The sequence below is a fragment of the Juglans microcarpa x Juglans regia genome, chromosome 1S (assembly GCF_004785595.1).
Source record: "Juglans microcarpa x Juglans regia isolate MS1-56 chromosome 1S, Jm3101_v1.0, whole genome shotgun sequence".
Classification (NCBI taxonomy): domain Eukaryota; kingdom Viridiplantae; phylum Streptophyta; class Magnoliopsida; order Fagales; family Juglandaceae; genus Juglans; species Juglans microcarpa x Juglans regia.
Window position 1 is genome coordinate 25444147 of NC_054595.1, and position 24916 is coordinate 25469062.

Consider the following 24916-nt stretch of genomic DNA (forward strand, 5'->3'; position numbering starts at 1 on the left):
TCTAATTAGAGTTTATACTGCCATAGTGCCAGTACAGGCCGAGGACTCGAGCAACGAAGTCAATGACTCAATGTACGTCCTTATCACTATGTAGAGGAAGCAGGATTTTCTTGCCAATGACAGCTCATCGAATTGTTTAATTTCACATGTTGGCACCATGTTTAGTGCTTGCCAAACACACGAACAGGGTAACGTTGGTAATACCCAGACGTCTGACTTCAGGATGTCAACTACTGACCCTTCCACACCAATAGGAGTGTGTAATAATTAACGTCGATATAAAATCTAAGGAATCTATACAATATATATATAGATAATTACAGTCTACAGAGGATTTGGGTTATAGTCCATGCTGGTATCAGTACGTAGTTTAATTACCGACTACATTAAAAACATTAATCAGATGCTGAAGGTAATTCCCCAGTACCGGATTACGTACGGGCAAATTAGCGGAAACCAATCGACGAATATCGTATTAAGAAGAATATCTTGCATCGAATATTTTAAGGAGTCCACTAATTGGCAATGATTAATCATAATTCCCAATTGGACTTCATCACAATTTCGAGATTTATAATTGGCAGATTTGGACTTTCCATGCTACTTACGTACGTACGCCTTTTGGACTTCGTCAGAATATCTTCGATCCATCGAACACATAAAAGCTAAGGACGTAATTAATTAATAATACTCTGAACCAATCAAAGTTAATTTCCTGGAAATAACATTTGAGGGTAGACTTTCCTGCATGAACAAGCAAATTGGCAATTACGCATCATTTCATTTCGAATGTGTGTGTATATATATCTACTCTATTATAATAAGTCGTTATCTACTTGTAAATAGTAATTTTTATTATTTTTTCGTTAAATCTTATTTTACCAAAAGGCCTTTAAGACATTTATTCATTTGATGTATAGCTCTTTTGTAGAATTTAATGAAGAATCATGTTTTACCAAAAGGTCGTTAAGAACCTTGACCATTTTACGTGTAGCTCCCTCGTAGAATTTCATGAAGGATCATGTTTATTAAAAGGTCTTTAATAATTTAATAATTTTTTTAATTTTAATTTTTATCATATTTTATAGTTCTACTAATTAAAATATTAATAATAATTATATTATAATCAAATTAATAATATTAAGTATAGAGAGTAAATAGATAATTCAATATAGATACAGATCAATACTTATACTTTACTGGAATTTATATTTTTTTATATTTATTTTTTGTATTTTTTTAACCTTGTATTTTTTTTTCTCAAGCAAATAAGCTACTAATTTTTTTACCTTTTTTATTTTCTTTAAATCATTATGTTAGATGCACCTCGAGACTAATGTATCCGAAGCCATTCCCTAGTATGTATATATATGTTTTAACCTTGTACCGCGGTTAATGGAATTTGAGGTCTAAAAAAATATTAATTATCTTTTAAAATGAATTTGTAAAATTTACATATCTTATAATTATATTTATCATTAACTTTTTTATTTGTGGCGTTTGTGAAGCTATAACTATTTTATGACAACAAGAAAGGATATAATTTTGATGGGGAGAGAGAGAGACAGAGAGAGAGACAGAGAGAGAGGATCCAAGTAATTACAATACGACAATTTCAGTCGTCTCTCTATCAAGAGCCACGCGTTTTGGAATGGGCATCCATGAAGAACACGCTTTAAAAATAATTGAGGTGGTTGGCACCAATTTCCAAAATATTGCTCCGTCGTAATGTCAACTTCAATATTAGAGTTTGCGTGTTGATAATTGGCAGGACCCAAAGTAGACCAAATCAAAAATAAATATTTTCCCTTTTTAAATTTTTAATACAATAATTGAAGGAATTATATCTTAAATATTTCAGAATAACTTGACAACAACGCGAGGCTTCATTTACAATTATACAAGTTCTTCGTGGATTAACGTTCTATTATCAATGCCAATTAATGAATGATCCATTAGTTAAAGATGACTTTATAATTTATAAATGATTGAATGAGATAAAATATAGAGTCAAGATATTCATGTTAATTTTAATATCACGTAAAATCATCACTTATCTTAAAAATTTATAATATTGACAAAAATAACTTATAAGTTTTATTGTTTATATCATTTAACACCTTCCACTGCCAAAGAAAAAGTCTCTCATTGCTTTAAAACGGCAAGCTAGCCTTCGTTATTGACAAGTTTTTTGCGGCCAATATACGGCCGGTCGAGTCTTTGATCAAATCTGTGGGCGGTAGTCATGGACCACTGAAAAGAAATCAACGACTGATCTGCATGGTCCCAAAAATTCTCTATACGTATTTGCAATTTTTATGGGGGCTTTTTCTTAAAATCAAATTTCCTTTTAAATGATCTGATTAATTTTTCCAGACAGCAAGCGCCAGTACTACTGCCATGTTACGATCATTAATATCCAATATTAATGTCTGCATGCATGGATCTTATTTATTTACTTATTTTGTAATATTCAAGAGAATACGTACCAACTATATATAGTAATTGAAACAATTGATTTTCCACGCTGAATTTCGGTATATTCATTGATACAAGCGATTAATTTGATCTTCAGACTTCAGTTTCCTCTCGTTGCTTCAATAATTCAAAGGAAAATGTTAGTTTATTTTTTCACGTTACCTACTCACTTTGACCGCTTGTATATTTATTTATTTTTTAACTTAATGATTAAAAAAATAATTTTTAATATATAAATGTATTTTTTTATTTTTTTTAAAATATTTAAAAATATTAAAATAAAAATAAAAATCTATATTTGGGTTAGAACACATACCCAACGGTCAAAACTGACAGCGTAGCACAACTCATAATTCAAAGCTACTGCTACCAGAAGACAAAATAAATATATAAAAATAAAAGAAGAGAATCATGATTAGAAGCGACGACTTGGGGGAGTGAACCTAAAAGAAAAAGCCGAAGAAAGGAAAATGAAAGAAGAGGACGACTTGGGGCAGTGGAGGAAAACTCGAAAGCCTTGTACTGGTTTACGTTGACTTTGGGGTAGGCAAATGGGATTCTTTAAAGAGCAATGTTACCCAGCCTTCCAATCACTATATACAACACATTTTTTTTAATTTTTTAATTTTTTAATATTTTTTTTAGTTTATTTTTTTAAACTAATTTAATTTTTTATTCATTATTTATATATTAAATTTTTGATAAACTTAAAAAAAATTAAAAAAAAGTATGGTGTATGGAGGTTGTATAGATTTTTTCTTCTTTAGTTGTAGCGACTTTTAGATAATGAAATGATTTATGAATAATAATAAAATAATTTGAATTAAGATGTTTTATTTAATTTTAGAAAATTAAAAAGAAAATTTTGAATAAAAATATTATAAAATCAAAATATTGTTAGAATATAATTTTTTTAATATAATTTTTTGAAATTACCAAAATACCCATGTATTGTATTACCACGTTCTACCAATTTAATCAATAAATTGGTTAGTGATCAATAATGAAATAATTTTATAATCAATCAAATACATAAACTAAATAAAGTAGGTTGCATCAAATTTGGTTACGAAAGGAAACAATTCTTTAAAGGTGAAACCCAACGGGGCAACCAAACCTAAAAAGTTAATTTTATTATTTGAAAATTAGTTATAAGTAATTATCAATTACAAAATATTTGTTAATTAACTCTCTTATTTGACCCGACAAGCGACTCATTTGTCTCTATCGCAGTAGCAGTCAGAACCTCTGACGATCTTCAAATATTGACTTCTCTCCTAAAACTCCAGTAGCTGAACACAATCAATCAATCTCCAACATAGAGTATGAACGCACTTGAAGAGAGAAAATTAACTAGAAAATTCTCAAGTGAATTTTCTCACACACAAGCACTCGGAATATACTTTTCAATAATTTTAGGCAAAAATCACCAAGTCAATTACCTAATTAAATCTCTTAAATAAATAATATGAAAGTAGTTTGAGTTGTAGTAGAACTCTACTGATGGAGCGACTTTGTTGCAAATAACTCTCCTGACGGGATGCTGATACCTAGCACTAAATCTTCTTAGCAGAAGCAGATTTCCATTCAAATTCTTCTTTAGATAATTACAGACTCCTTGGAACTCGATTTTCACACTATTGACTTATCTAAAATACTTCATAATAATTTTTAAATAAACTCAAAATAGTTAGAGATAAAGTCAAAGTATTTTATATTCATCCAAATTACAAAATCAAAAATAAGATGAAGTCTATCATCTTAGTCATCTAGTCATATCTGAACTTATCATCTTAGTCACCTAGTCACTTAGTTTTAGCCAAACTTTTGCATCTACATTTATTTTTTAGATTTGAAAAAATTGAATTATTTTTTGTATTTTATTTGAAAATTTACAAAAGTTGTAATGATTAAATGAAAAAATTAAAAATTTGAAATTGAAGTGTTTATTTTTTGTGGTGCATGTTTGAATATTGAGATGAGATGAGAGGATTTTGCTATCCAAATCTGACCTTAATGTATTATACATTTTATGCATTCTACATTTTATGCATTATGGGTATTTAAATGGAGAGAATAGACTCTAGATGAATGAGAGGTGTTGACCAAGTTGGAGCAGTGATCATGACCATATTAAAAAAAGTTTAATGGTAATGTTTGAGTTGTTTAAATTAAATTATATCATGTAAATTATTTCTTAAGTGTGCTACACTAGCTTGAGAATAAAGTTTTTCAATAAAATTGTGGCACTATTAAGAAATATGGAACAAGTTCGTAGTGATCTAGCAAAACATAACACTATCATCTCATCTCATCTAATCTCATCTTAGGATAAACTCAAAAATAATTGTTGTAAACCAAGTTTATGAGAAGTTTAGAGCAAGTTAGTTGGTTTTTCTCGTATTACCATGTTTTTTTATTTAAATCAAACCAAACACAGGTAGTGTACTCTCTGGTATTAAAGTCACTAACTTGGGCCAAGACTACCAATTATGGTATGTTCCTTGCATATTTGATTATTTTTGTAGATGGTCATTAACTCGGATTGAGATTAGGGGTGGGCAGTGGGGTGGGCAGTGGGGCTTGCACCCCACTACCCCGCCTTTGTTCTCCTTACCCAACATCTGACCCCCCTAGCGGGGGCGAGGGGCGGGGAGGGCCCAACCCTGCCCCACACTTATATATTTTATTATATAAATATAGTAAGATGTATTAAGTATAACTTTTATTTAATATTTTATGTAAATTGTAGTGTAGTAAGATGACTCTTTTATAAATTGTCCAGGCAATACAAAAGTCCAATATTGCTTAAGTGTGAGACTTATATTGTGAAAGCAATCCATAAAAAGACCAACTTACTATATTACAATTTATACAAAATATACACTAACAAATTTAAAAATCACATAATTTTTAAATTATAATCATATTTATAAATTTAAATTTACAATTTAAGTCCAAAATGTGTTTTTGATCATTTTTGAACCTATGAATGATTTTTAGACCTAATAGACTGTTATCTATTATTAAAATAGGAGGGGGTGGGACAAATTGGAAGTTTGCCCTACTCCTGACATGCGGGATGGAGGTGAAAACCTCGCCCACGGCCTATGCGGGAGAGGGGACTATCCTGCAACTTATGGTGTGGATAACACCCCTAATCGAGATCACTACTCTTTAAAATATGCATATGACTGAGTAATGAAGCTGAAATATCGTCAATATAATCATTTGGTGTACCAACTTTAGATGCACAAAGAAGTAGTAAAGAAAGATTTGACGCGTACTCTCTGCGCTTATGAATGATTCTAATGAAAGAGTTGTTTTCTTGATTTCAACCAAATAATTACAAAGGCCACCATTAATTAGTCTGATCATATTTTTCTTGAATCAGATATTATCTGACTGTTTGAGTTTGAAAGGGGAACTTTTCATCGGTTTCATGAGCTTGATTGGCATTGTAGATATAATTGCGAGATGTTGAACTTACAGCATCAGTATTGGATTGATTATTTTATTTTTTAAATTTTAATTGATATGTAACTTTTTTTATTTTTAGTTAATCATTTAAAATTTAAAGTCTACATTAGATTAGTTATCACATTCTTTATAATAATAAAATATTATTATTTTTTATTATTTATATTTTTTAATTAATTTATATTTTATTTTTATAATCTTCAATAATCTCCAATAATCATATTCATTTTCATTTTCACAATCTAACAATCTATAATATAATAATCTCATATGTATATAGATGATAAAATCTCATATAAATAAAAATCTTATATCTATAATATAATAATCTCAAAAAATACTTTTAGACTTGTTATAGTTCTTTTCATATTTGAAAAGAAGAATAGATTTATTGTAGCTTATAATTTAAATGAAAACAATTTAACTAATTCAATGTGGAGCAAATATGAATGATATTTACTAAATTTAAAGATAAAAATATATTTGGCTAATTTAATATCAATGCTCTTAGTTTTGCTCAATAGGTATATATATATATATATATATATATATATATATATATATATATATATATATATTTTTTTTTTTTTTGACGACGCTCAGTAGGTATATATGAGCCCAAAGGATGGGGACGGAAAAGTGACAACCTTCCTTGATATCAAAGATTGATATACTGCAAATTATACTTTGGATCGTACAAATTACAGAAAAAAGAAAAAAGAAAATTATGTATACAAAAAATTTGATATTTTTTTAAAAATTTGATATCGTATTTTACATTATAAATATTTTAAATGAATATTTAAATTTATCATATATTGGTGTAAACTAATAAGTTATTATAATACCAATAATGTCGTATTAATAACTTTAAGATTACATTTAAATGTTGAATTGAATTGAATTCTTAATTAATATTAGTTAGCTGAGTAGATATAGTAAATTATGTGAAGTCTGTCTAAAATGAATTTAGATGTTAAAATGAATTTAATATTATTTCTGAGAAATTGAAAAAGATTATAGATTCTACGTATAAAAATGTGTTAAGTTGAAAAAGATTATAAATCTCATATATAATAAGATTTTAAATTAAAATGAGTTTATTAATTTAAAAATTAAATATTTAAATATTAAATTAAACTTAAAATTAAACTGAATTAAATTTCTCACCTTACTCTTGCAACCAAACCGAGCGGCTGTCGCTGCAGTAATAATACCATAGTTTAGTTAAAAAAAAAAAAAAAACCTTTCATCGCACCCACTAGTCGTACGCGCACACACGACCCGACTGACTGATTAACAAACCCAGCCAGCCTGACGGCGACTCCACCGGTGGCTTCTGTTCCGCCGGCGAACCAGGGGTTGGAAGGCGGCCCGCCAGCTCCACCAGCTCCTCCGGGAACTGACATGACCGGAATATGCTTCAGGGACCAGCTGTGGCTCAGCACCTACCCTCTCGACCGCAACTACCCTCTCGACCGCAACCTCGTCTTCGATTACTCCGCCCTCTCACCCTTCTACGACTGGACCTGCCACAACGAGCAGCTTCGCATGCGCTCCATTCACCCACTTGATCTCTCCCACCTCTCGTAAGCTCCCCCAAAACCCTCCCTCCCTATCAAATACATTCACATACATCTATTATTAATATTTGTATTTTCAGTGCTTTCCATTGTTGAATCTCTTGATTTATGCACAATAAATTAAAAATCCGAAATGATTTAAATTATTTCCGTTTCATAATTTCTGACCTTTTCGTATAATTTTTCTTTAAGTTGAATTCTCTTTATTTCTATTTGTATAATCTTTCTTCTTATGTGCCTCTATTTCTTTTCGTGAAGATAATCCCAATCTTTAATAGAAATTTTCAGGTATCAGTATTGACGTAGTGTGAATTCAATGTCCAAATCAACATATATTCTTAAACAGAGCTTGAAAATTAATATTGCCGTAAGTTTTTCTTCATATTTCTCTATATTTCTATTGTGAATATGTCATTTACATTTATTTTGCAGTTTCTCAAATTTATTTTTCATAATTTTCTTATAAATATTACCAATGTTTAATTAATTTATAAAAGATCATGCAATTTGACCGGCAACCTATAGGTTGAACCAATGACTCGGTGACCCAATACCCTCTCTGGGTGACCCAAGACCTACACTATGTTGTGGTCAGGTACCGGTTTAATAATTGTAGTTTCGGAGTAATTTATGAATGCAAGGTTTAAGTAATCTTGCAATGAAAGTTTATAGCAGTCTGTACTTGTAGCGACCCATATCAAGGCGCTGTTAAAGATTATGATTTGTTTGTTGACAGGAAAATGGCAGGTATAGAATACATGCTATATGAAGTTATGGAGCCCCATCTATTTGTTATCCGCAAGCAAAAGAGGGATGGTCCTGAAAAGGTTAAACTGATGCTCACTTATTATGTTTTGGATGGATCGATTTACCAAGCACCCCAGCTTTGCAATGTTTTTGCTGCTGAGTAAATCAACTAAGGCCCAAGTGTTATTAAGTTCAAGAGCTTCTATTTCAGCTCTCATGGTTGTGCACCATTCAGGTGAATTTTTGGCTTCTTGATAAGTTCTAGGTTGAGGTTGGGATGTAATTGAGGCAACAAAAGCTCTATGCAATTTGGACAACTTTTCATAACAAACACTATCACTAAGAGGATAAGCATTACCTGAGGGATTCTTGCCTTTCTGTTTGTCCAACTTTTGACATGGGTGAAGAGAGGTCACCTGCTGACATATGAAATCATGCAAGTGAGAAGGGGCTCTTCGAACCTTTGTTGACCTCCTAGGCAAGTGACTAATAGGTGTGGTATTTGATGCATAGTCATGAGTAGCAGAATATTGAGGGCTAGTTTCTGACTCAGTTTGAGAGAAAGTATCAAGAAATTCCTGTTCAGAGATAGTATTTTGATAATTTGCTTCAGTTTCTTGAGGAATGTTTGAGGTAGTGGTGACAGATTCTGTAAAAATGGTAGGGATTTGAGTAAAACTGATATTGTTTTGGTCTGATTCCACATGAGTGTCAGTGAGGATTTTATTTTTGCAAGGGAAAACATTTTCATAAAAAAACCACATTTCTAGAAACAAATATTCTCTTGGTTTCAAGGTCCAGAAAAGTATATCCTTTAATCCTAAAGGGGTATCCCATAAACACACACCTCTTTGCTCTAGGGTCAAATTTATGCCTTCCATTAACAATGGTTGTAGCAAAAGCTAGACAGCCAAAAACTTTAAGGTGTGTGTAACTGGGTTTCCTGTTAAACAGAATTTGATAAGGACTTTTATTGCTCAGTATAGGTGAAGGTGTCCTGTTTATGATATGCACAGCAGTTAAAATACAATGATTCCAATATTTTAAGGGAATTCCACTTTTAAATCTTAATGCCCTGGCTGTATTTAAAATATGTTGGTGTTTTCTTTCCACCACAGCATTTTGTTGTGGTGTCTCAACACAACTTCTTTGATGTATGATTCCCTTTTTGAGATAAAAATCTTTCATGTTAAACTCCCCTCCATTATTACTCCGAATGGTTTTTATTTTGGTCTCAAATTGAGTCTCTATCATAGCACAAAAGCTTTGATGAGTGGTGGTGGCATCAGATTTTAGTTTCAACATATAAGTCCAAGTTCATCTACTAAAATCATCCACAATAGTTAAGAAGTATTTTGAACCATCACTACCAGTTTCATTGCAAGGACCCCAAATGTCACAATGTAATAATTCAAAACACTTTTCTATTTTTTGTGCTCTTATAGGAAAGGGTAGTTTGTGGAGCTTGGCTAAAGGACATATGGAACAAAGTTTTTCACTAGAAGTTTTTTGAAAAATGAACATCACCATCTATGTTAGAAACTGAGTAAGAAGAATGTCCTAGTCTATAATGCCAAACATCAAAATTTTGGTCATTGTTGGTGATTGAAGCAGAAATTGGGAGTGAAGATAGTGGACTCATTTTGCCCAAGGCATCTGATAAGGCTGAGGGAGAGACTTCCCTTTGCAGTATATGGTACAGCCCTTGCCTTACTTTACCCATGCCAATCGTTTTCCAAACTGAAAGGTCCTGTATGTAGCAGAAATGAGGAGAGAAAATCAAACAACAATGAAGTGTTTGAGTTAGTTTTCTAGCAGAAATCAAGTTGAAAGTGAAGCTAGGAACACAAAGGGCATCCTGAAGAGTTAGAGAGTTTGTAATTCTTATTGTTCCTATGTGAGTAACAACAACTATATTACCATTAGGTAGAGCAACAGAATGAGAAGCTTGTGATTGAATTGAAGAGAACGGTGAGGGAGAATAGATCATGTGATCCGTTGCTCCTGTATCAATGATCCAAGGCACATTCAATTTGTTTAAAGGCTTGGAATTAAAAACAGACATGCATAATGACATACCAGAAATTTGATGAACATTTCCATCAGAAGATGAGGAAGCAAAGATGCTTTGAACATTGTTAGCAGAGGGGTTTGAGTGTGAGGGACTTATGGTTGGTTTGAGCAAAACCAGGAGCTGTGAGTATTGTTCTTGGCTCAAGGACACTTAGGCCTCGTTTATTTTCAGAAAACATTTCATCTCATCTAATCATTACAACTTTTCAAACTTCTAATACAAAATAAAATAAGCAATTCAACTTTTTCAAATCTCAAAATAAAAATAATATTAAAAAATATATTCTAACAATATTTTATTCAACTTTTTAACTTTAATCTCAACTCATCTCATTTCATCTGCGAAAAAAAACTAGCCCGAGTTGTCATTTACCAAATCCTCTACAGAAGCTAGAGATGCAGTGGCTTGATTTGCTGAAGATCTAATCCTCCCATCAAACTTGTGAGTTGATGGGTATCCATGAAGCTTAAAACATTTGTTTGCAGTATGACCTGGAATTTGACAGTGAGAACAAACTGGTTTGCTTGGGTTAGCCTTAAAGCATCTTTCTAGAGAGTGTCCTGATATTTTGCAAAAAGAACAATAGTATCAATCCCTCTTTTGTGTAGAAATGTTTGGTTTACCACCCTCCTTGTAGTTTCTTCGAATAAACATCGCCATGGAGTCATGAACAGGTCCCTCAGTAGATATTTCCCTTTTTTTCTCTTCTTGTTGTATTATGGGATAAACCTCATTAAGACTAGGGAAGGGTTTGATTAAGAGGATTTGAGCTTTGATTCCCTTATAGGAATCATTCAAACCTATTAAAAATTTCATAACCCAGTCCCTTTGTTGATTTTGTACAACTGTTTTTAGGCCTCCACAACTGCAACTAGGGATGGCCTCATAGTTCGAAAGTTCATCTAGCAAAGTTTTGAGTTTGGAAAAGTAAACACTTACAACATCTTGGTTCTGCATAAGCATGGTTATAGCATGCTTGATCTCAAAAATCCGAGTAGCATTTTGTTGAGCAAAACATTGTTCTAACTCAAGCCAAAGTTGGTGTGCTGTTTCTACATACACTGTGCTGACCTTGATGTCAATAGCCATGGCATTTTGCATCCAAGTAATCACAATGTCATTACAACGCAGCCAATGTTCCATGAGGGGGTCATTTTTGTCAGTTACTTCACATAGACTTCCATCAATGAAGCTGAGCTTATTTTTTATTCTTAATGCTTTCTTCATTGACCGAGCCCATGAGTAATAGTTACTAGCATCCAAGCTATGAGTGACAAGCATGGAGCCAGTACCATCATTGGTGCCAATGTAGTAGGACTGCTTGGGTGAGTAGGGTCTTTGTTTGGATTGGGGTTTTGATTTTAGTTTTGGGTTTCTGAGTTATCTTCCATAACTTGGCTCTGATATCATGTAAGAAATGTAAAAACAGTGTGTAAATTACCAAGAGCAAAACAATGGAGGAAGTTTGGAAAGAATTGGATTTCTATATTTCCTTTGTATATTTGTCTGTACAGAATGTGGCTATTTATAGCATTACATGAATGTCACTAGCATACAAAAGAGCATTGGTGTGCGCATTACTAACCAACTTTGCTTTACAGAAATGAAAAAGGAGCAGATAACAGAGCTGTGCATATAAAACAAAACTTCACACTTCAGAATTTTCTTCTCTCATCCCCCTTGGTGAATCCTTTTCTCCTTTCTGCTGACTTGCCATCTAGTGCTGATGTGGGTGAGAGTGACTCTGTTCTTGCCTTTCCAACTCAGCAGCTCCATTGCTCTTCAACACCAATACAAATTTAGACACTTAATTAAATCTTACGGGGATGTGATTCTTGCCGTATTATTGTAACCTCCAGAGCTACACTCAAGACCATTCCACACGTACGCTTGAGGAAAACACGGATCTCCTTGCCAGTTTCTTGTCACTCTATACATTAACTTGGTATTGATAATTGCATCAACTAATTTCAAAATGCATTAAAAAAAAATATGTATAAATTAATAGATCAGTAGAAAATAATTTGTATATAAAATAGAGACCCTATTGTAAAAGAAAAAAAAAAAACTTTTTCATGAAGATACCGATTTTAATTTTTTATCTACAGAAAATATATAAAATTTGTGTATCCTAAATTTATATATAGTATTACTAAAAAATACAATAATTAAATTTATATTTTACGACATGGCAAAGAGATCATCATCGATAAATAGTTGAAAGTTGAAACCTGAAAGATATGTTGGGAAGAACGTACGCACCATCACCCTGGTCTGTCTCTGTTTGTAGGTGTCGTATCATTCTATAAATCTCAACGGCGTTGATGATTGGTGGGAGAGTAGAATTTTCAGTTCTTTTGAGTGAGAAATTATATATTCCTCCTGTTAGTGGCTATACACAATAAAATTGTATAGATAATAGGGAACAATAGGTCCGTACCGAATCCATTAGGTAGTTTGTCTCCTCCAGCTATTTAGAGAGAACCCTCCAATTTCTCTCTAAAATCTTCTTCCCTCTCCCCCGCCCCCCCCCCAAAACACTTATTTTCCATTTTGTTCGTGTTTTATGTGTTTTTTCAGATCTAATAAAGAAAGAACACTCTTCAGGTGCTCCCAATCTCATCAAATTTTCATCTCTATTTTCTCATTCTACACAAAACAGTTTCTGTTTTCGACCCCTTATTTCGAACCAACCCACAAGGACAAAGTTACAAGGAAGGCTTGGTGGTGCTCGTGCGACGGATGGTCGAGGAAAGGTGGAGGAAGGAAGAGGGATGGTGGAAGGTGCTCACATTTCGCGATGGGGGTGATTCGTGGGTGCGATTTGTGCCTCTTTAGTGCCCCTGTTTGGGGGGGGGGGGGGGGGAGGGATGGCAGTGGTGGCACGAGGTGCTCGTGCGGGTGGGTGGGTGGCCGAGGGACGGTGGAGGAAGGTCAAGGGATGGTGCTCGCGTTTCATGATGGGTGCTCGTGTTTCGTGATGGTGCGATTCGTGGTGGGTGGTGAGGGATGGTGGCAGCGGTGGCGCTGGTGCTCAACCGATGCTTGAGTGGGCAGGATTCTCTCTCCTCCTTTTGGAGGATGTGATTTTTTATAGTGTTTTCTTAATGTTTGTAATTTTGTTTATTGATAAAAGAAATAAGCTATAAAAATTATGCCATGTGAACTCCTCCTCTTTTAGAGGATGGGGTGGTTGGATACCCCTCCTCTCTTGGATGATGGGGTGATTTGGGATGGTTTTATATCTATTTATTATAGAGTAATACTCTCTTATGAGAATTTCTAGAAGTTAAGATAATACCTGTCGTAAAGAAATTTGTATGCGGGGAGGTATACATACAACAGACATATAGTTTGACTTGTATTCAGAGTTTTTTTTCTATATTGGCTATTTCCTATTAAAAAAAAAAAACAGTTCCGTACTAAAAGTTTCCATTTAAGGTGACGTTGAATGCTCTGTTTTGGTTGACTTTGTTGAGTTCTTCAACCTCTGCAACGTGCACGTAGGTATAATATCCAGAATTAAAATCGTTAGGAGGGACGTCCCAGTAGAAATCCAACTAAGTATTTGCATCTTTTGTCGTCGCAGCAGTGACCATGACAACCGATGGCGGTTCGTAATAATTCTGATCGGCGTTGACACTGAGCGACGTGTTTAACAATGTCCACGCACTGAAACTCTCGGTCGACCAAATCCGATCAAATTTGTCGTCCTTGTACCTGTGTAAAACGATCATAATTACTATTTTTATACAAGTGATTTTGCGCGCATATGTTGATGTACGTGTTAGTTAATTATTCCCTATAATTTCTACAAGGTAATTTCACAATTAATATTGATCTGCTGCTACATCTACGTAAATTTTTTTAGATCTAAATGGTTCATATATGTGAAATTACTGATTGTTGTAAAAGCTTAATTTAAAATGGAAAGAGATAAATTAATTATTTGTATTATCTTTTTAAGACCAAAACAACTTACCTGAACATTTGGCTCCCAGTTGCACTGGCATCTGCCCGTGCGACGAGTGCCAATGAGCCCGATTCAGACACGTCAGTGTTATTTCTCAAAGGCCTTGTTCTAGTGCGGAGATGAAGTGCGTTCCATAGTCCGTGTTGAGGAGGCAAACTATTAGAAGTATTTTCCTTCTGTTTAGTTAGTTTAGTTGTGAACCAAGTTATATTAGTTCACTTAGTTAGTTTAGTTAGTTTTAAACTTATTTTTCCCGCCTCATTTTTGGCTTGTATAAAAGAGCACAAATGTACTCTGATTTGTTTAATGCAAATTGACAGAACTTGCAAACCCCTTAGTTCAATACTTATCATGGTATCGGAAGAAATTTTTCCCACGTAAACATGGCTTCATCTAGTTCATCTGTTTGATCTTCTTGTTCTTCTTCTTATTTTCTAGCAGATTCTTCCGATCCTATTACCTTCATCATGCTGATAGTCTAGGCACAACACACTCAACCCCTTACAAGTGACAATTACAATATCTGGCGTCGTTCCATGCCTATGGCATTGACTGCCAAGAATAAAGTCTGCTTCATCGATGACTTTGTTCCATCTCCTTCAGAAACTTCTCCATTGTTTCAATCATGGACTTGATGCAATAATATGGTGCTTTCTTGGTTGCTTAATTCTATTTCTAAAGAGATTGCTGCTAGTATCATTTATGTCGATTCTGCCATGGAGATGTGGTCTGATCTCAAAGAGAGGTTTTCTCAAGGCAATGGTCCTCAGATCTTCTAATTACAAAAGTCCATCGCATCTCTTACACAGGATGATCTTTTTGTTAATGTGTATTTTACTCAGATGAAAGGCCTTTGGGATGAATTGATGAATTATCGTCCTCTGCCTGTTTGTTCTTGGGGTGGTTTACGTTCCTTGCAAGCTATGCATCAACAAGAGTACGTCATGCGTTTTCTGATGGGATTAAATGATTCCTATTTGCATGTTAGAGGTCAGATCATTCTCATTGATCCTTTGCCTCCTATGAACAAAGCTTTTCCTCTAGTCCTTCAAGAAGAACGACAGCGTGATATTGGATCTGTTTTGGTTCCAAGCATACCTTTTGTTGCCTTTTCTTCCTCTACAAAACCTGTTCATATGGCCAAACCACCCACTCACAGACCTATTTGCTCTCATTGTTCCATTCTAGGGTACACTGTGGATAAATGTTTTAAGTTGCATGGATATCCTCCTGGATATCAATCAAAAGGCAGATCCTCCAATTCTACATTCAATTCTCTACCTCTTGTCCATTCTGCTAATCATGTTGCAAATTATACATCCAATCCTTCGATGCCTCTTACTCAAGAGCAATGTCAACAACTCTTAGCACTCCTCCATTCTGGTAAGTGCTCCTTCTCTTCTCCACATTATGTTTTTTCTCTCAACACAACACATCTTCTTACCTACCCCATGATGAATGGATCATCGATACTAGTGCTACGGACCACATGGTTCATTCTATTTCTCTCTTCAAATCCTTTCAACTTGTACATGACTCATTTGTTAAATTGCCAAATGGTATTTCCGTACCAGTTACACATGTTGGATCTGCCCATTTGTCTCCTTAGCTTGTTTTACACAATGTGTTGTGTATTCATTCCTTTCATTTCGATCTTCTTTCTGTAAGTAAGCTTACTAAATCTTCTTGTTGTATAACATTTCTTCATGACACTTGCTTTATACAAGACCTCATCCATTGGGGAATGAATGGGAAGGGTAAAGCCAAAGGACTTTACTTGCTGCAAACTAGATTCACCTGTGAATTGCTCAAAAGATTTGTCTTCTAATTCTATTTCTATTTTTGCTTTACAATCTAGTCATCTTACTTTTGACATTTGGCATAAGAGATTGGGACATCCATCTCTTTCTAGAATGCAATTGTTGTCCTCGATTGTTTCTGATTTTTCTGTTAATAATTCCACCACTTGTGGTGTTTGTCCTCTTGCTAAGCACAAGAGGTTACCTTTTCCTTCACATAGTCAGCATAAATCTACTTGTTCTTTTGAACTCATACATTGTGATATTTGGGGACCATTTCAATCTCATTCCTTGGATGGTTTCAAATATTTTTTGATCATAGTAGATGACTTTTCTCGCAGCACTTGGGTATATTTGTTAAAATCCAAATCTGATGCTCGGGTGTTGTTACAACATTTTGTTGCCATGGTTGAAACTTAGTTCAATTCAAAGATAAAATTCATTAGAACTGATAATGGTAGTGAATTTGCTATACACAATTTCTTCTTTAGTAAAGGCATAATTCACCAACTTTCTTGTGTAACTACTCCTCAACAGAACTTAGTGGTTGAAAGGAAGCACTAGCACATTTTAAATCTTGCATATGCTCTCATTTTTCAATCCAATCTTCCTTTACGTTTCTGGTCAGACTCCATTCTTACTGCTGTGTACTTAATCAACAGAATTCATTCTCCTTTGTTGAACAATAAAAGTCCCTATGAGCTACTTTTTAATAAACTTCCTCCTTATGCTCATTTGAAAGTATTTGAGTCCCTTTGTTATGCTTTTACATTAGCTCATAACAGATCTAAATTTGATCCTCGAACTACAAGATGCATATTTCTTGGTTATCCACTTGCTATTAAAGGTTGCAAATTGTATGATCTTGATGATCATACAGTTTTTGTTTCCAGAGATGTTGTGTTCCATAAACACATTTTTCCTTTCCAATCTTTATCTCAAAATATTAATTCTGTTTAGCTTCCTATTTTTGTTGTTCTTCCTCAACCCATTTCTGATCAATCTCACTTCCATATTCCTTCATTTGACTCTTCCTTACCTTCAGACCAATCAGCTTCTACTCAAAATTCACATGTTCCTTCAAACCAACCTCCTTCTTCTATTTCACATGTTCCTCTTAGAAGATCTTCTAGAGCTCACAGGCCACCTAGATATTTGAATGATTTTCATTGCCATATGGCATCTTCAAAGGCTTGCTCCTCTTCATCTTCTAATGAGGTTTCTGGTTTTGTTTCAGGTACTCTTTATCCTCTTTCTAGTTCTCTTTCATATTCACATTTGTCATCCAAACACAAGGCCTTGTCATAGCTCTTTCTACTATTTTTGAGCCTAAATTTTTCCATCAAGCTGTTAAAATTTCTCATTGGAGAACTGCCAAGGCTGATAAAATCATAGCCTTAGAAACTAACAAAACATGGACTTTAACTACTCTTCCCCCTGGTAAGAGTACAATTGGCTGCAAATGGGTCTATAAAGTGAAACTTAGGTCTGATGGAACACTTGAGAGGTATAAGGCTCAATTAGTTGCTAAGGGGTTTACAGAACAAGAGGGTGTTGATTATTTTGATACATTCTGTCCAATTGCTAAGATGGTGACAGTTAAGTGTCTTCTTTCCATAACATCAATTAAGGGTTGGCATCTCATTCAGTTAGATGTCAACAATGTTTTTCTTCATGGAGAATTGTTCGAAGAAATGTATATGGTTTTATCTCCTGGTTTTGGTGATAAAAATGATAAAAGGGTATGTCGATTGAATAAGTCTTTGTACGGATTGAAGGAAGCTTCTAGGCAGTAGTTTGCTAAGTTTTCTTCTACAATCATTTCTCTTGGTTTTATACAATCCAAGACATATTATTCCCTTTTTACAAAGACTTAGGGCACTAGCTTCATGGCTTTATTAATATATGTCAATGACATTCTTATTTCTAGCAATGATATGACTTTTGTTAATACTTTCAAGAATTTCCTTGATCAAAAGTTTAAACTTAAAGATCTTGAACCTTTGAAGTATTTTTTGGGCCTCGAAGTAGCAAGGAATACATTTGGAATTTCTTTGTCCCAGAGAAAATATGCTTTAGACATATTATCAGATTCTGGTTTCCTTGGTTCTAAACCAGTTAAAACACCTATGGAACAACATCTAAAGCTGTCTAAATCTGATGGTATTCTGCTTGAAGATCCCAAACTTTATAGAAGATTGGTTGGTAGGTTACTCTACCTCACCATTACCAGACCATATCTTACTTTTGCAGTTCACACATTAAGTCAGTTTATGGATTCTCCTCGGCTACCTCATTTACATGATGCTCATAGAGTCCTTCAATACATCAAAGACTCACCTAGTCAAGGCCTTTTTTTTCCTTCCAATTCAAACTTAAAACTCAATGGTTTTGCTAATTCTGATTGGGCAAGGTGTCAAGACACCAGAAGATCTATCACAGGCTTTTGCATATTCCTTGGCAGCTCTCTTATCTCTTGGAAATCAAAGAAACAATCTGTGGTTTCAAGATCATCAGCTGAGGCTGAATATAGAGCTTTAGCTAATACAGTTTCTGAATTAGTTTGGCTTATCTCTTTGTTACAGGATTTACAAGGTAATCACTCAAGTGCAACAGCTTTGTATTGTGATAACAAATTTGCAATCCATATTGCAACTAACCCTGTCTTCCATGAATACATAAAACATATAGAGATCGATTGCCATTTTGTTCGTGACAAGATTCAAGACGGTTCTATCAAACTTTTTCATGTTGATTCTCACAATCAGCTTGCTGATTACTTTACTAAACCACTTGGTTTTCCATTGTTTTCTACCTTGCTCTCCAAGCTTGGCATTATTAACATTCATGCTCTAGCTTGAAGGGGAGGGGAGGGGGGGGGGTATTAGAAGTATTTTCCTTCTGTTTAGTTAGTTTAGTTATGAACCAAGTTATATTAGTTCACTTAGTTAGTTTAGTTAGTTTTAAACTTATTTTTCCTGCCTCTTTTTTTGGCTTGTATAAGAGAGCACATATGTACTCTGATTTGTTTAATGCAAATTGATAGAACTTGCAAACCCCCTAGTTCAAAACTTATCACAAACATGGATGTAACTGGACGATGGGACATGTATGATCTCCTTGTAGATAACAGCGAACGCACTCTCAAATTTCAAGGAATCCCACTTATTAGGTCCAATATGTAGATCGAATTCAGGCGATACAATCATAATTTCGCTCGTGCTTACAAAGTTGTCATCTGAAATGTAATATATATCGGTCGTCGATCGGGTCACTATAGCTCGAGTTCTCCGGCAGTCTGCACTCTAAGCTTATGAAGCCTAAGATGCATAGGCACAGATCAGAGAGAGAGAGAGAGAGAGAGAGAGAGAGAGAGAGAGAGAGAGAGAGATATGCATTAGAATATAGGCTAGGGAATGGTATACTGAAGGTATTCACGAAGTTAATTTAATGTGATTATGTGAATGTTTAGATACTCGTACTTACCTATTTGATCCTGGGCATGAAGAACCAAAAGTAATGGAAGAACAAAACCACCAAGCAATGAGAAGTACCGAAAATCTTTAAACATCCCCATGATCTCTCTCTTCCTGCTCAACAGCAAAGTGATCTTCTTACAAGTTCTAAGTACGCCATTTTGGCATGATATTATACATGACCAATATATAATATCTACGACTTGGTCAATCGTCTTTGGTGGATTTCTATTCTTCTATTTTTTTCTGTCCTTGGAAATCATGAGTTTACATGTATTAATTATACTATTTAGATCGAGATTTTTTGAAGTTTTTGTCCAAATTTTAATTTAAAGTCTCCAACATAAATAGAGAAAAACATGAAGTGAGTTTTAGAATATTAAAAAATTGATAAGCATATAACTCTTTTTACAACCCTTTACACAACCATGTTCGATTTAAATAAAGAACATTTTTGTAAAATAACTATCAAAGTAATATCATTTTATAGATAAATCCAAATTTAAAACACGGTTGTATAAAGGGTTGTACATGATTAATCATTACTCCTCATTTAAAGTGTATCTATTTCTAGCTAGCTATTCTTGGCCCTTAAAATATGATACCGAGGTTGATCCAGCAATTTGGTTCAACATTTCCTACCCCTAGCTACTAAGAGTGGTTATAGATTGACTAACTTAATTTACTTGTAAGTGTTATTGTCTTATGCTGTTGAAAAAATGGGACAGCATACAAATGGGTATTTGCGTGTTTGTACAGTGAATGTATGTCTGTGGACTGTGTGCATATGTCACTACAAGAAATTTTACTTTTAAAGACGAATTTGTTAGAGACTAATTAAATTTCGTCTCTTAAAGTACTTTTTGGAGATGGAAATTCTCAAAAACTGTTTGAGTTTCTAAATTCGTTCGAACGGATAAATATCCATTCAAACGGATATTTTGAGATGAATAAAATCGTCTAAAAATTGCACAGCTGTTCGAACGAGACACGATAGATTCAAACATGGAATTAATATATGTTCGAACATTATATAATTTGCTCGAATAATAATCTTGGTGAGAAATTAATTTATTTTTCCTGGGGGAAAGTTCATAACCGTTCGAACTTAAATTTACTTACTCACATGGAGGAGATTTGGTGGGAAAATGTAGCGGCAAGGTTGGTGGACCGTTCGAATGCATGAAATGTCGTTTGAACTTATTCAAACACCATATTTATTCATTCGAATGATTAATTTGGCTGGAAATTATATTTTAGATGTTTATCATCATTAATTTGTGTATATATTTTTTCCATTAATTTGTTATCATTTTCAAAATATAAAAAATGTGTATATATTATATAATACTATTTATGGTGAGTTAAAATATTTATAAATTAATTTTATGTAATTAGTTTCAAAATTTTATAGTAATTTCTTTTCTGTTAAATTTATATAAATATAACTTTAAAGATAGTGTCATTTTTTATATTATCATGAACGGTAAGTAAAATTAAAAAAAAAAAAAAAAGACAAGGTAGCAAACACAAGAAATAAAAACCATACATTAACATCTCAAATATATAATGTTCTATACAACATAAAAAGTAAAATAATAACTAAAACGATTTACTTGCTAAGTAGATCAAAATCCTCTTGTAACGTTTTAATGCGTCCATTTCTCTAAACTTCTCCATGATGGGCTCAACGAACTCCACAAATAGAGCTCATACTTGATCTAAAGTAGCTCCAGCAGGCTGTCTCTCAATAGCAGCAGTACTACTAGAAGCTGGACCGGTCGACATGCCACTGGGTTGTTCTGGTGTAGTCTTCCGCAAGTGCCCATTGCTCTTGCTGAATGTGATCTTGTTAAGGGGTCCCATCTGTGGCTACCTTCGCTCAGTCGTAGACACTGTAACCCCCGATCGGAGTAGGAGGTTAGATATGAGCAGTGCAAATGGTAGACTACCTCTACTGGAATAGCGTGACTCTGATCGAATGCGGAGGAAGAAATACAATGCCAGATCAATTGGGTCCCCCCCGTGCTATTCGCAACAGAAATCTGGCTTGATCGATCCCGAAATCAGTCTTGTGTTTTTTCGAATCGATGTTATAGCCAACAATTAAATAAATTTTTATGAAAAATGCTATACAGTCGACCTGTCGGATCACCTTGCTTCCATCATATAGAGGAGCCGAAGGGTCTCGCACAAGCTGACGGACCTAATTGTTTGTCAGACCATCATCAGGTAGATCCTCATCCGAACTACCATCCGACTCTACATTTGGCGCTGGCGATGAGGATGCGGCCGGTGTGTCCGAATCAGATGATGCAGCCGCTACTCGTGGTGTAGCCACAGCAGTCGCTGCAGGATATGCATCGACCATGCGTGGAAGATCAAGAAACTCGGCAACAATGCAGGGTGAGAAAGTAATACTCACTCCCCGGACCGCTAAGTTGTAGCACAGAGCATCAGTGTCATGCTCTCCCATGGAATGATAAAACTCACCAACCATTTTTGGATATGCAGTCCCCCGCTGCTGACAGATCGGTGTCCATCCCCGGTCGGTGATGATGGATATGCTCCGTCCCTCCCATGAAAGATCACAGAAGTCATCCAAAATGATCTCCCGGTTGACAAGTATGAGCCTCGTCTCCTGAGCATGAGTTGCTCCACTACTTTGGCCGATCTGATCTCTCGCATGTTTTCTTCCACTGGATGCCATTAGTATACTGTTTAACCACAAGGAAAGTAAGAATATAAATTATTTTTTTTTATAAGAAATCACTTCATAAAAGAAATTACAGACTTTTGTCAAGCCATAGGACTTAAGAAAGAAAATCTGGAATACAATCCCACCACATATCAATGCTTTCCACATTTTTTGCATTTCTAGCTAACCTATGTGCAGCCATATTACCCTCCCTGTGCACATACACAAAATCACACTCAACAAAACAGGATGAAAGAGATTTTATTTCTCTGTATAATAACCCAAGTTGTGAACTCTCCATGCTATTTTGCTGTAAAGCTTCCACCACCAACAAGCAATCAGATTCCACTAAAAGCTTTGGGATGCACATACTCACGCACAACTGGAGGCCTCTAAATATAGCAGTTAACTCAATTGCTTCAGCATCCTCCACCTCATTCTCGGACTTACTAGTTGCCATCAACACATTGCCTTGATCATCCCTCAAGATTGCACCCAAACTAGATTTGTTCTGACCTTCGAAAACGGCACCATCGACATTCAACTTTAGCACACCGACTAGAGGGGACTTCCATCTATAGTGGTTCTTCATCTGAACATTTGATTGTGATCTAACCTCTTTAAAATTTCTAATCAACGCAACAACATTTTCTGCAACTACCTTTGGATTCAACAACAACTGGTCATGTACCATCTTGTTACGTCTATACCAAAAACTCCATATTAAACAAAAAAACAGTGACAACTTCTCCTTTAATACACCCTCACAAAACTTCAATGCAACCTCATGAAAATTCATTCTATCATCTATCACAAATTCTGGCAGCAATTCTTTCCAGACACCTTGAAGACAAACACAGCTAATCAAAGCATGATAAGTATCCTCAACCTCAAACCCATAGAAACAACACTTCCTTTCAATTAAAACATGTCGTCTTAACAAGTTCTCTGTTGTAGGAAGCCCCTCTTTACACGCATGCCAAGCAAAGATTTTTATTTTACTTGGTACCTTCATCTTCCATAGTTGTTTCCATAAAATCTGATGTGTCCCAGCCATAGATGATTCTGCAATACCAGACTCCATTCTTGCCTTTATAAATCGGCAACAACTCTTAACGCTAAAGGATCCACGTCGCTCATGTGCCCAAACTCTTCTATCCATTGTAACTCCTGGACAAATCACAACTTTAAGAATGTCAGCCACTACACTTGGATTGAATAGAGCTCTAAGCTTATTTACATTCCACATTCTTGTATCGTTATCAATAAGTGTAGCCACCATTTCTTCTTGTATATTTTCTGGTCTAGACACCCCTTTTGAAACAAGCTCAGTGTGCCCCGGTATCCACTGATCACTCCAAATTCTAACATCTCTTCCATCTCCAATTCTCCATCTACAACCTGCAAACATCCATTTCTTTGCTTCACGTACCTTTCCAAGTATAAGATGGAACATTTCCCAACCCAGCTTGCTGAAAACTAGAATGTGGAAAATATCTAGCTTTCAACAATCTGAAAATCAGAGAATTTTCATCATTCATTAGTCTCCATCCTTGTTTCGCCAATAGAGCCAAGTTAAAGACCCTAAGATCTTTAAACCCCATCCCTCCACACGACTTCATCTGACACATTTTAGACCAGCTAACCCAATGAATCTTCCTCTCATCTCCCCTTTCTCCCCACCAAAACTTTGACATAAGACTCTCGAGCTCAGAACAAAGACTTGATGGCAAGAGAAAACAACTCATCGAATAAGTTGGAATAGAAAGTGACACTACTTTTAATAGCACTTCCTTCCTTCCTTGTGATAGTAGTTTCTCTTTCCAACATTGGAACTTTTGCCAAACTTTCTGTTTTATGGAGTGAAAAACTCGATGTCTTGACCTACCCACAATGGGTGGGAGGCCTAGATTCTTTTCATACTGTTGTATTTCACTATTCCCCCATAGCAATCTTATCTCTTCTCTAACCTCCCTACTAACATTTCCACTAAAAACCATGGCTGTTTTTTCCATGTTAATCTTTTGACCAGACACCTCTTCATATTTCTCTAGAACTTCTTGTACCCTTCTATTCTCCCCTTCCTCAGCTTTGCAGAAAATGATACTGTCATCAGCAAACAATAAATGATTGATATTTGGAGCACCCCTACAAATCATTAGCCCAGAAATCCCCCTCTCAGCCCAGCTTCTTTCAGTAACGTAGTCAAGCCTTTAGTGCATAGAAGAAACAGAAAATGGGACAAAGGGTCCCCTTGTCTCAATCCTCTACTTGGAACAATGGGCCCTTTTGGATTACCATTTATCAACACAAAAAAAGAAATGGAGCTGATCCATAACATAATCATATAAATAAAATTCTGATTAAACCCCATAACCTCCATCACAGATTTTAGAAAACTCCATTCCACTCTATCATAGGCCTTACTCATATCTAACTTCAACGACATAAATCCCTTTTTCCCTCTCTTTTTTTGTTGCAAATAATGTACTAACTCATAAGCTATCAAAACATTATCAGTTATTAAACGACCGGGGACAAATGCACATTGACTCTCCCCAATAACATAAGACAGAACAGACTTCAACCTATTGGATAGTACCTTTGC

General features: G+C 34.8%; 3 protein-coding genes across 3 annotated transcripts in view; 2 read left to right on the forward strand and 1 right to left on the reverse strand.

Moving 5' to 3' along the window:
• Positions 1 to 7220: 7220 nt before the first annotated feature.
• Positions 7221 to 24916, forward strand: part of LOC121246051 (mediator of RNA polymerase II transcription subunit 6-like) — a 70843-nt gene continuing 53147 nt past the window's right edge. The window contains exon 1 of the mRNA XM_041144034.1: positions 7221 to 7274. The gene's annotated coding sequence lies outside the window, so the exon portion shown is untranslated. The remainder of the gene's footprint in view (positions 7275 to 24916) is intronic.
• LOC121246052 (mediator of RNA polymerase II transcription subunit 6-like) lies at positions 7255 to 8523 on the forward strand (the record flags this gene model as incomplete). The annotated part of the gene is made up of 2 exons (XM_041144035.1): positions 7255 to 7547; positions 8278 to 8523. Coding segments are annotated over 2 exons (468 nt in total), but the record flags the coding sequence as incomplete, so codon positions are not given.
• Positions 10714 to 11643, reverse strand: LOC121247453. Its single transcript, XM_041145799.1, has 2 exons — positions 10986 to 11643; positions 10714 to 10853 (listed from the first exon to the last, which is right to left on the reverse strand). Exons 1-2 carry the CDS (start codon positions 11641 to 11643, stop codon positions 10714 to 10716), a joined length of 798 nt encoding a protein of 265 aa, XP_041001733.1.